We start from the raw sequence: 13,646 nt of genomic DNA on the forward strand, positions 1-13,646 counted from the left end.
TGAAGCCCGTCTCTGGCTCCAGCATGTCCGGCAGGGGCAGGAAGTGAGGGAGGTGCCCGAAACTCCCTGTGCTTAATCCCCTTGGTTACAGGAATGCACCCTAAAATGATTGGCTGGCTGTCCTTCGGGGACAGCCACCCTTATGTGTGATTGCCAGCTAGGCTGGAATGAATGGGAGAAACCTGCAAAAAATGCGAGGCTTTTTGGCTTGGGCGAAGGAACACTAAGAAGAGCTTGAAAGAGATGCCTGCTGCAACTCCTGGACCGTTGATTTGCTTGGTGAAGCCCTGCTGCTGTGCTGAAGCTCCAAATTCACCTCGACTAGAGAAGCCCTGCAAGGCCGTCTTCTCCCCTTGTGTTGGTGGACCAATCAACCCCAAACTGAACTCGTCTGGACATCCTCTCGGAACTGGCTGCAATTCCTTTGATGTTGCAGGAATAGAAGTGCCAGGGAGAGGAACGCCAGATTGAGTGCATCGCTTTGAAGTTGGACCAGAACTCCAGGAAGATCCTCCAGACTTCCCTGAAGCAGGACTGACCGAGCCTGAGCCACCTCAACAGAGCGCAGGATTCCAGATGCGAGGAAAGTCTGAAGTGTTATCCGAGAACCATAGTGTTTCTATTTGCAATAGACGCGAGAAGCTGAAACCGTGAAATGCAGCGGAGTTGAAGTTTACCCATTGCTGCCGTCGACCTTCCCATTGCAGTGCACGAGTTCCCAGATGTCCTCCCTCTTGTCCCCATGACTGAAGCCCAGGAACAGGATCTGCAAAGCTGTATAGGAACAGAAGCCAGCTGGAACCATTTCTTCTAACCAAAGGTACTGTAAACCGAAAGAACTTATCTCTTGTTGTGTACCCTTGCTTGGTCGCAGTTAAGACTTGTCTTGGTTGCCATTGCAGAGTTGCTTGCAGCTTTGCCCTTCACAAGCCTCCCAGCTTGTGGCCCGTCAAGTGGATCTTATCTCTACAAACCTTTCTAAAAACATTGTGCTAAACTTTTACTTACCTGCATGAAGACCTTCAGCTCCCCTAGACTTTCCTCAACTAACATTGGCTGCCCTGGCTCGCTGAGAGACTCTTCTTACCTCTGGCGTTATGCTTTTGCCTTTCCTCCAGGAAAGGGTTAATTTACTTTTGTATTGGAGGGTTTAAAAAGTACTTACAGTTTATGAATTGTGTGTTAACCTTTGTTTTATTCCCCCCATTTAATCCTTTACACCCAAACTCGGTATTGCTCTAAATGTACCAGTGATAAATCTGTGTCCACAGTGTCCCAGCTATTTGTCACCTGAGGGTGTAGGAAGTGTGTGCCATCTCCCAAAGGGTATCATCTGATTTAGAGAATCATTGTGATTTGAAGTATACTATAAATGTTACATGTTTTGCTCCCTTCTGAAGAAGGCTTATAGAGCTCAATGTTAAATTAATTGTTTAATCAAGGAGCCGTGTGTATAAGTGTTTGTTTGAATAACTGTCACTGTGAAACTGTGTTACAACCTTACAGGTCACATTGACCACTCTTGAGAGAAGCCTGGCTGCTACCAACCTGTGTAGTATAGACTTATACCAAAGTTTGGGTTCCTATTGCCAGGAGGACAAGGTTGCTATAGTCTTCCAAAAGGTGCTGCACACAATCTTGCCTAACACTGCTTCTGGCAGAATGGTCTTCCCCGTGGGAAGATTTAATCCTCTTTTCTTCCATCTGTCATCCCTACACCAGGGGTTCATGGTCCTGGGTAATGGATCCTTTCACCAGCCCTGTAACAGAATTGCTGTACTTAACCAGATTCTCCCTCCGTTTGTCAGACAAATCCTTAACGGGTAGGCCCTTTAGAGAGATGGGGAGAGAGAGAGAACGTTTGCTGGTTTTTTTGTTTTAAATTATTTTTTTAATGTGTAGCCCTATAATAACCGTGCACAATTTTCAGTCTGTGTAGTCCTATTTTATTCTATTGGAATTAATGGTATTTATCCCCCAGGTTTCCTGCTTAACCTGAGCGATGGGCGCCTGCTTTGCCATTGCTACTTGGAGTACATGCTTTGGTTGGAACCCTATCTTGCCCTTAGGATAGATGGTTTAACACCTCACAGGAGGACTGTGGACATTCCTCCCCTGTGTGCTTGGAGACCATGCAAATGGTTGTGGTGCGTAGTATAAATCCCAATAACTTGGCACAATTGGCAGACTATGCAATATTGCTAATTCCCCAGAGGTCTGTGCCTCAATACAGTCAAATTGTGTGGTGTACCTTATTTGTGCCAAATGCTGAGACTTCATTACCTACTTCTGCAAAATTGTTGCAGAATTGTTCATGTCTGCATATCCTGTAGAAAATAAGGATTCTTCAATGTACAGGTTCACAGGATACTCGCAAAATGAATACATTTAAGAAATAATGGCGTAATATGTATTCGGTCATGCATGGCCCTTCTGCTTGAAAATTGCAGACTATGTAGTAACTTGACTCTTGCCCATTTTAAAGGTGGCATTAGTCTACCTTTTGGCTCTTTAAATGAGTTAATACTTTCACTGTTTCTAGTGTATTCCAAATATGGCATTGGGTGCCTGCCAGTGCACTGCATCTCCTTTTCCACACCGTCTTTGGAAGTCCCCAATGCCAGCTGCATGGTGGGCTTCTTGCAAGACCCTAGCAGAGGCTATACGCTGGGAACGCATTTTGTAAGAGGTACGGGTTGCGTTGTATGCACCGGTCCTTGAGTACACACAATTACACAGGCCAATATGTTTACTGCCACTTAACGTTGTTTGTTTTGTGTTTTGTCCTTGGTACCTGCTGTACATTTGATAGTGCTTTGAGGTGGTCTGAACAGCGTCTGCATGATTCTCTCGTTTCATGAATACCATCTATGTTTTCACTAATTGTAAAATGACAAGGGCATGTTGGTTTTATGTACGCCAAGCAATAGACTCTTTCTGATAATATCTATTAAACACCTAATAAGGGACATTAGCCTCTTCTGTACCTTTTGAAGGCTGTGGAGTGCATAGTTGCGTTATAACCGTATATTAGCACACCATCATTGCAGTACTCCTGACTTCATTTGTTTATCCATCCAGAATTTGCACAACAAGACCATTGCAGGAAACAGCTATTCCTTGTTTTGGAGTCACCAGCCATTCCACTTCAGCATGTTCTGACGCTTCAGTCCCTGCTGCGCCATTTTGGTAAAGCCTGTCGTGAAGCCGATAGAAATGGACTGACCCCTCGCGCTGTTGGAGAAATCTTTGGGTCGTTGCTCTTTAGACTGCCACGGTATGTAGAAGATCTTTGTGTGTTTCATTCTAAGTTTGCATGTATTGATTTTCAATCTGATTTTTCCAAAGGTTTCCAACCTTTGGCTTTCGAGTTGTGTTTTTGTTTAACGTTGATTTCTATGGCGCACGCCACAGTACACAGAACGCCTTGTGGTGTCCCGAATGGAGAAGGCGGGGATAAGTACGTAGACAAAGAGAGAGGCATTTCACAGATTTTTGAGCTTTCAGACAATGGTGGTTCGGGGAGATCAAGAGCCATGGAGAACCACAGATGAGTGTAATGGGTGAAAAGTGGTGTAAGACTGGGGAAGCCAAAAAGTAAACCATTGGCCCAAGGCATCCCAGGGAGGCTGAGAACACAGAGTGTGCAAGTAAATATACGATGTAGGTTAAAAATCAAAATTCAGGCAACTATGTCCGGGGAGGGTAAAGGAGGAGAGTAACAGGGAACCTTCACCATCCCACCAGTGTCTTTATGCGCGAGGCAACCGCCATCAAATCTGCTAGGTGGGCCAACTTGAGAAGTTGTCTTGCACCTTCTTCTGAACTTAAGAAAATGTGATCCCGATTTGAACTCTAGCAGGAGGCTACTCCAGGCAGCTGAATCGTCAGAGCTGATGCAATTTAACCCAAGCATCTGCCTCTGCATTGGTGGCTTTGTGAAGGATTATCAGCCGCCAGTCAAAGACCTTCAAGTTGGGAGTGTAGGACTACAAAGCATGACTTTGCTATGTAGGGGTGATGGGAGTTGTAGTTTGATGTATCTGGAGAGCTTGTCATCCTCTATTAGCGCCTACATATCTTATGTTGGACCACATAAACTCTAGTTTGGGTTCAAATGCCTGTCGCTCAAAAATACATTTGATTAAAAAGAGTCAGCCTTTATGCTGGGTTGTAATGCAGCACACGCAATTGTTCTGAGGTATACCTATGACACACTACGCAACACAAACATGTAGTAATTCTTTTGAAATGCTGATTTGCCTAATTCGATACTTTCAAAATTGGAAAGTCCATTACAAAATGTGGACGAATGATTGACTGCAATCTTATATTAGATAACATTGCAATATAAGAGGGAAACGCATACTCGGGTTCAAATTTTAAATCGAATGCTTTGACCTACAGCAAACAAAATATATATGTTCCCTATGAAAAGGTGGCTAAAAATGGCAAGAATACCCCTTTTTAAACAGCCAGGAATGGCACTATTGTACCCGGCATACAGAGAAATCCAGCATTACAAATGCACATGAGAAGACTTCGACGACAAATGGCAACACAGTGAAAATTCAGACTCATTTTTCATGTTTATCTGACAGTTGTAATCCAGACCTGCATGAAACATGTTGACATGTGTTCAGCCGAAAGCAAAATAATCACAGGATGCTTTTTTCAAGGGGCTTGCTTAGATCATTGAAAAAGATGCCCTCATGCCCTAGTTGGGGATTAGGTGACAAAGTGATGGTCTCCTGTTCCCCAGTCAGTGAGTGAGTCTGCTTGGTTCTTAACGTGCAATGTCTCCTACATGGCAGTAACAAAATATTGAAGCATTGGCAATGCCAACAGTTTTGTTGTTAGTGCTTGGAATATGCCTGTTCCATACCTACAGTCATATTGGTGCTACCCGACCATAATGCCGTCCACTGGCAAATGGTCTTTTCTGGGTAAATTAAGCCAGCGCCTGGAAAAGGCCATTCCACAACCTATCCAAGAGCTGGAAATGTTATTGTTGGGTAGAATTGTCTTGCTTGCCTGCTAACTCGAAATAACAATGGCATCTCCTTAAAAGCAGAGCTAGTTCAGAGATCCCGGGGGTGTGGGTATTTTGGTAGGGCAGGGGCAGATAGTGCTGTGAAATGCTGTAGGTTCAAGCATGGCCATGTGTCACTTCCCTCATCTCCTTTAGCTTCACTTGCCATGCCACTAAATTTAGTTATATACAGTGCCATCTTAAAACCAAATACGATAATGCTCTAGCTCGTATCTTTTGCTAACAAAGGAGTGGGTGCCCATTACTGCAGCTCTTGGTACTGCTTTATAAATGCCCTGGAGAATAGACAGCGATGCCCAAATACCACTATTTGTGCTAGTTCTTTTCCTCAAATAAGCAGTCTAGTTCTGTGTGTAGAGTATAATATTCCATTTAAGGTGACCTTTGGTCTGAGATACTTTAATGAGATTTGCATGACCACCACCCCACAGGCTGTTTTGCTGGCAGATGTGTTGGAATAAGGATAATATTTTTAGTATTGTGTTCAACCACTCTTTGGACAGTTGCAGGCTTTATTAATCTGGTTCCTTAGTTCTATATGCGGTGAACTTTAAATGACCACCGTTAATCTATGTTGATTATTTGCAAAGCACATTAAGGGATTCGTCTTTATTAAGTTAAGTTTTGTTTCTACTGCATTAACTCGCTAATACATTTGTGTTCTCTAAAGATGTTAATATTGGCACCAGATAACATTATTTTTTTCCTTCAATTATAAAATGTATTTCTGCAGCCTGGAATCTTTCGCGTTCTGTACATGTCTGCCATCTAGTGGTTGGCCTGCAGTGTTGCAACCTGTGTATGCACTTTCACCTTAGACAGGGCCCCTCCTGGACTGTGCTGCCCACAATGCTGCTTGCAGGCGAAACCCTCGTATAGTTTTTTTTTTTGTTTGCTATTGGTTCCACTTGCGGCGATAAGGAGCTAGAAGGAAAAAAGACAAACGAGTTTCTTGATACAGGGATCCACGTTTATCAGGGCTGGAGCAAGAGGTTGTATACAGTCATTTATATGTGTTCAAATTCAAACACTCCCTTGTTCTTACGGTCTTGTACACTTGGGCAAAACTCAGTTTAACCCCTCTTGCAACTCAAGGTTCCTGTGGATAGACTAGCCGAAGGTTTGTAATCGCTGTCCGACACAGAAGTACAGGGTACATCATCCAGCTTGCAAAACACGGAAAGAAAGAAGGGTGGCCTGCGGCATGGGGGGCGGGAATGTCCGTGTCTGGCCAGGGTAGAAAATACCGCCTGGGACAATGGTGAATGCCATTGGAGCTGGAAAGTGCCTTCCAAGAGTCTGGAACAACTCCCGAAGAAGGGAGCTGCCTTAAAGACCGTTTTGTGAAGAATACTGGTCCCAATTACAAGGCTGCCCGCAGTGTTTTGTAAAAGGCACCCCCCTCACTCGCACTCAATGGTCTGTGAATAAATACCTACTGTAGTGGAGGACAAATGTGATGCGTCTGTGCAAGAGGCTCGATAAAGCAGTTGACTAAAAGGGCATTGAAAAATGTGAGTTTAAAAGCATGTCGCCAAAATCCGACATGGCTCATGGTAGCGCCGAAAGCCACTGTGGCGCCAAAAATGATTTTGTCACCAGGACTTGGAAAAGCAATTTTGCATGAAACCTAGCACTGAAAAGCTTTTCTCCAGCATTGGATCTTTCGTAGATTCACATGCTGTGATTATTCCCTGGCGTCGGCCTGGGAATCCTCGGATAACTTATTTTTTCCCTTGCTTAAAGCAAAGAAAACTTTCCATTTAGTAGGCTGTCAACCTCTTTGTGGGTGCTTTTGATCCCAACCAATGGGACATGAGTAGTGGGACCCTCCTCCACTTTGTCTTCTCAGATTCTAAAAAATGGTATGTGTAATGATTTCAGGAAGGCGCGTGCCTGCGCCCAGAGAGTGAGTGACTTTAGAATGAGGGTCTGTGCGGACCGTTACTGTGAGCTGGAGGAAACCGTGGGGTGCCACGACTAAAGCTTAACTTGGCTCCGTGCCTTTCTTGCCCTAGGATAACACCACATTTTGGCGACGAGTTGGGCATCCCACAGCGGTGAACCCGATGTGCTGTTGGGCAGCTGCCTGCTTTCCCTGCCTCAGTTGCCAAGGCCCTTCAGCAGCATTGCAGGAGACCACTGAACTGCACGCAGGAGTTGCATAGTTTTGTAGTGTGTGCCGGTGAGCCCTAGAGTGCCGGCAGTCCTCATTACAGAGGAGAAGGACCCTTCCGGGTTGCGTGAGAAGTGGCTGGAGCGCATCACAGCTCACCACCTACAGGTAGAGTCCTACCAATTCACCCCACCTGCAGTTCCAACGAGGTACTGCACCAGTGTTGCTCCTAGAACTGAAAGGAACGGATTGCCCACATCATGCAGGGCACCCAAGCCAGGGCGCCCCCATGCTTCCTTGCCACACCAGGTGAGCCACCTATTCCCTGGGAGTTATGGCTGGATGCATTTAAGGTTTACCTGGGGGCAGCTGGTGGAGCCAACTATTGCGATGACCAAAGATAAGCAGCCTTGTTGAATTGCCTAGGGACAGAAGACCTGCACATAGTTAGACATTTTCTTGGCGATGATGTCATGGTACATGCAGGTGGGGAAGGTGTAAACTTAATCGGTGCATTTGAGACCGACTTAATAAGCTCACCATGGACCGTTATATCACCACCCTGAGGACACTTAGTGCTACGTGTCATTTCACTGGAACCATAGATGAGTATGTAAGGGACTGCATTATAATGGGGACATGCAATACCAAAATAAAGGAACGGCTGTGGATTGATCTCCCTCTAGAAAAGGCCCTGGAACTGGCCAGGGCTGTAAAGCAGGTGAACGACATACACCTGCTTTACAGATACAGTGGAACAGGATGAGCGAATATCCGTTCCCTCCCACTCCCCTGGTACACAGGGTGATCTGCAAGATATGGGAGTCCCGGCACCTCAGCATCATTCTGGCAGCTCCTTGGTGGCTGGCGAGGTCATGGTTCTCGGAGCTGCTCAGCCTGGTGGACCAGCTTCCCATGCACCTTCCACTGGGCCCAGCTCATCTACTGTTGCATCAGGGGGGCATGATCAACCACCCTGCCACACAGAAGTTAGCGCTTCCAGCGTGGTTCCTGAACAAGTCACATTAAAGCATCTGCGTCTTTCGCAGGCTAACCTAGACATCATACAGGGTGCTAGGAGCGATGCTACCAGGAGCCAGTAAAAAAGCATGTGGACTAGGTTTTCCCACTGGGCAGAGTTCAAGGAGGTCGATCCTCTCACATTATCATTGGACGACGTGCTAGCCTTCTCTGCACACCTCGCGCACTCAGGAGTGCAAATAGACACATGCCGCACCCATTTGGCGGCCATTGGAGCCTACCGGAATTCGGAGGACTTTTTTTTTTTCCCCCTCAATCCGGTGGTTAATAGACATTTGGCAGGCCTCACCAGGCCCTACCCGCCTATCAAGAGGCCACACCCTGTGTGGGACCTTAATGTAGTGTTGGGCACCTTGGTGCACAAACCTTTTGAGCCAATGGCGTCCGTCCGCAGACATCAGGCTGGTCACCATCAAGACAGCGCTCTTGGCTTGTCTTACGTCTGCGCGTAGAGTCAGCAAAATTCAGGCACTAGTCGCTTTAGAACCTTGCACTACCTTTCACAGAGACAAGGTGGTCCTTAGAACGCACCCCGCGTTCTTGCCTAAAGTAGTCTCTTCGTTCCATCTGAATGAGGAGATAGTGTTACCTACTTTCTTCGTGGACCCGAAGGACGATGCACAGAGGGTTTTGCACTGTATGGATGTCAGGCACACCCTGAAATTCTATTTGGACAGGACCAAGAGCTTTCACTAGTCGGAGGCTCTCTTCGTCACCTTCGGGGTTTAAGGCCAGGATATCGGGCCTCTGTAGCAAGGTGGATGGTTTCGGCCATCGTGGAGGCCTATGAAGGGCAGCACAAACCGCTTCCGGCAAACATCCATGCCCATGCGGTCAGAGCCAAGGCCTTGGCAGTCGCGTTCCAGAGGCACATTCTGTGGCAGGTCCTCAGCAGGGTGTTTGGATGCCAGCTCCAGATCAAATACGGCATTTGGACAGGTGGTGCTAAGTAACTTCTTCTTAAGGAGGGTCACCTCTCCACCCTGGGGTTATATTCATTCAGTTGTAATCCCCCATACAGTATGGAGGAAAGTTACTAACTGTAGTGACTAACGTACTCCTAGTACATAGTCCCCTTTCCTCCATACGTCCCACTATCCTCGCCTCTTAATAGAACTGGTGTCATTAGGCAATGGTAATATTGTTGATGCGTCAATGGGGACTGAGGAGTGGCGCCGGTGGGGCGCCTCTAAATTTAAAGGATTTTTTTTTCTGGTATAAAAAGTTTAGTCTCCTGTTCCTAGCGAGGGACACCCATACAGTATGGAGGAAAGGGGACTATGACCTAGGAGTACGTTAGTCACTATGGTGAGTAACTTTATAATTTATGCATCCCATGACGGCGCTGTATAATCAGAGCGCTAATGGTTTGGTGGAGCTCACCAACAGGTTTCTGCAAGAGGCTCTGCAATTGTGTTTGGCAAATGGCTTTGATTGGGGGTTAGTTTTGGTAGAAGCAGTGAAGACGCATAGGGATACTCCCAGTAATTTAAGTGGGTGTTCTCCTTTTGAGCTTATGAGGGGCAGATTGCCCCGTGGTAGGCTCCGACCTGTTTGGTTGGGAGGCCAATTTATAATAATGACCGCGTCCCACCTAATGGGAAACCTGCACCATTCAATGTCTGAAAGGTTATCCAATTCTGGATAACCAACTCAGAGGCCCCAATGATGTCAGCCAAGGAGAGGCTGTGCATTCGTGCCTGGACCTTAAACCAGTCTTCACCATATCCAAGAACACACCTGCCCCTCCAGAACACTGGAAAGAACCTGCAAAGAGGCATTGCCATATGGAACCCCCTATGATGGACCAGAAGGATGATGGCCAACAAAGGTCTGCAGGGAACTGCCTTCAATAGCAAAGGTTAGCCTCTTTGGCCATTTCAGACAAGTCACCTTGCATTAGAATTAAAGCGGCACTTCTTATATCCTTAAGGAAGGTAGTAGCAGCACTCGGAGTAGAAATCGCAAACGGGCTGCCCCTGGACTATTAGTCCTATTCACTCAACCGCTCTTGTCCAAGAAGTGAGTTATAGTGGCAAGTGATGTAGAAAAACGGCCTCACTTGCCGCAAAGCATCATGAAAAAGTGTAAGCCAGCAAATATAATGGGTGTCTGCCAGAATGAGGCTGCAAAACAGCAAATAAGAAAATCGTATCCAACAGGTAGCAAAAGGGCTAAACGGGGAAGGAACCCCTGCATGCATTCTGTATGCTTGCATATGCGCCAAAAAGTCGGGACACGTATAATCGATTCTCGATCAAGACATGGACCTCCAAGAGCTGATTCCTCGATTAATGCAAGATGGTGACATGGCCACTCTGGACATGAAGGATCTGTATTGTATATATTTCCATGCATCAAGACCTCAATATTCCCAATTCAAGGTGGGTGCTCGGCCTCACCAGTTCAGAGTGCCATCGCCTCCAAGGGTGTTCACCAGGGTGCAATCGGCAGTGGTACCAGATCTGTGCAGATCTGGACGAATCAGAGCTCGCGCAGGAAGTGAGTCTAGATGCACTTTTTTGCAGACCTGGATGAATGACTGGTAATGGGGAGCACAGCAACACCACACAGAAGAGACAGTGCAACTCCTTCACGCTTTGGGGTTCACAATGTCGAAAAATCCATCCTGCGGCACAGTCCAAACACTAAGATTCTGGCAGCCATGTTAAACACCCAAAACAGTGCCGTTTCCGTCTCTGGACAGGATACTCTTTTGTGACAACCGTGCTCCTTTTAAAGACCCCTGTCTGATAGTGAGTAATGCTATGAAACTACTGGAAATGATGCAAACATGTGTCCACCTGGTACCGAATGCACTGCTGAAGTGAGAACAATTACAGGAGTGGCTTAGTGCAGTGATTAGGGGCAGAGAGGCACTAGGAGGATCCAGTGGTAGCAACACCACCAAACATTCCACCGTCGCTAAAATGGTGCAATGCACAGAACCTGTGGTGCAACTCTTTGCAGTCACCAGACATCGGGTGACACTGGGTACGGGGGTGGGTGTCACATCTGGGGTCCATGACTGTGCATGGCAGGTGGTCAAACGAAGAGCGGGCCCTGTACATCATTTTCCTGGAGGGAGGGCATGGCAGTAGCACTAGCCCTTCCCATGCACAAGTGAAAGGGATAGTCTGAGACAGACAAAATGTCAGTACTGTTATAAATCTACAAAAGGGGTAGTAGGTGCGAGGGAACACCGTCCCGCACTCTGCCGAACTGAATCCAGCAGTTTTGGCGCTGGTGTCTTCATAGGAAGAGAATTCTGGCAGTGCTGGGGTTAGACAGTTGTCCAGTGGATGAGGTCAGTGGTCATGAGTATGGAATGGAACTCATAAGTTTTTAACACATGGAGTACACCAGAAATGGCTCCGTACAACAAGCGAGAATGCAATATTTTCTGTCTTGCTCACAAGGTAACCACAGCAGGGGTGACTAGGCTACTCGCTATGGATTAGCTGGCCAGGAACATTTGCATACTTTTCTACCCGCACCCCTGATTCACTTGTTGTCCAGAGGATGCAAGGGACACATGTGCCACTCATACCCATTGCGCTAATGCTTGGCAGGCGCATCTGGTAGTCGCATCCCCTGTGCCTAGTACTAGCAACATCAGTCGAGCTATACCCACAATTAAATCTTCTCACCCGAACAGCAGAACATCCCATTCTGCTCACACCCAACCTGGCAGCGGGGTTCTTCAGGTCAGATTTTTGTGGTTTAGACTTATTGCAAAGGAGCATGAATATATTCAAGAAAGCATGTAATCTGAGATCAAGGTTTTGCTACTTGAGAAGGTGGAAAAGCTATGCTCTGTAATGCATTTTCCAACAGCTTAAAGGTTAACCTCCATCAAGGGAAGGAAACCAATATAGTCGAATGTGTCCAAGATATACCGTGCAATCAACTTGGCATTGGTATAACACATGTATCATATTTCCAACTTTCGGCACTGGCTGCATGCCTCCTGTCCTCGCACAAGGTCGCATTGTGGAAAGTGCCTGGCATTCAGGCATTCATGACAGGGGTTAAATGCCTACAGCCACCTAGTTGCCGAGCAGAACTAACACGTTTCTACAGAGGCTAATGGTTCTCCCTTTTTATTGATCCTCAAGTACTCCTTGAAAAGTCTTACTTTAAATGTTGCTTTTTTTTCAAGCAATTCCTTCAATAAGAGAAAACTAGGTACAGACCATATCAGTAGAGCAGCCGTTGCTTATAAAGAACACATCCATGATTCTCACCAAAATTCCATGTTAACCATAGAGTTGCCTGTGTTTTTCAAACCGGCCGCAATCGCATGTGGGAAAAAGCTTATAGGCAGATGTATGCAGGGCAGGCATGATTTACTTTAAAAGAACAAAGCCGACTAGAAAGAAGAATCCGTTCTCTGTGGCTTTCCACATCCTTCGAAAGGCTAGTGCTGTTATCGAGGCCGAAATTGCAAAATGGATTGCGTGCAACGCTGTATATATATACAGCTTAGCGGAGCTCCCTGTCTTGGCCAAATGCACACACGCATTCTAATCGTTCTGACAATTTTCTCATACCTTGGACATTGGTCCCCCGAGGGCGTCCCCACGACAAGCGCGTTCAATGTCTTTCTAATGGGATAAAGTGCTATATAAATGACAAACTACTCCTACTACTACATGATTGCCATCGGCTAGCAAACCGATTCTCCAAACGCACCCAGCGCTACAAGAGCAACCGCAGCAATACTTGCTTACCTGGCAAAAGTGCCACCGGGCTCCATAAGCAAAGTGGCAGCAAGATGGAGCTTCCTTCATAGTTCCACCAAACGTTACTGAGTAGACACCCAGACAAGGGCAGACACATAGGCAGGGCAAGCAATATTGAGGATATTATTTTTTCAGGCTGTAGAAGGAGTTCCATATACCACCCAACCTCTGCTGTGAGAGAGGGGGGTACTTTAGTGCGGCGTGTGAAATACTCAGATGTGAAACGGATTCTCTAGAGTGGTTTACAGATGTGAAACGTTTCCATTACAAAAATGCCTATAAATGTTGAAGTACCATAACAAATGGGAGGTCCCACTTTTTCCTAAAATGATGATTTATAGTCATGCGAAAAAAAGAGGACATAGACCTCAAGGAGCATTGTAGGTATCCAGTAGGCCATACACTGTTCCTAATACAGACACCCCTGCTTATTGCCTAAACTGAAAGTTCATAAAGAAATTGTAATCCTTCGGACTTGCCACTAGATGGCAGAGAATGGATCAGCTTGTGACCCCAAACGCGATCAGGCTATTAATTGTAAGTACCATTACGAGCAGGGCCGGCCATGTAGGGCAACAGCGCCCTGGGCGAATTGGCACCCCTTCCCCGCGCTCCCCTGGTCAACAGGGGGAGTGGCCACGGAGTGTCACTTTTATTTATTTTAAACCTCCTCGCTCCGGCACCTTCTCCC

General features: G+C 46.5%; 1 protein-coding gene across 1 annotated transcript in view; it reads left to right on the forward strand.

The window, feature by feature from the left end:
- The window catches only part of PIK3R2 (phosphoinositide-3-kinase regulatory subunit 2), a 486,396-nt gene that overhangs the window by 318,824 nt on the left and 153,926 nt on the right, over window positions 1–13,646 (forward strand). The window contains exon 6 of the mRNA XM_069649253.1: window positions 3,082–3,277. Coding sequence (XP_069505354.1) covers window positions 3,082–3,277 — 196 coding nt within the window. The remainder of the gene's footprint in view (window positions 1–3,081; window positions 3,278–13,646) is intronic.

Source organism: Ambystoma mexicanum, chromosome 1p, assembly GCF_040938575.1.
Source record: "Ambystoma mexicanum isolate Mex_15411 chromosome 1p, UKY_AmexF1_1, whole genome shotgun sequence".
Taxonomy (NCBI): Eukaryota; Metazoa; Chordata; class Amphibia; order Caudata; family Ambystomatidae; genus Ambystoma; species Ambystoma mexicanum.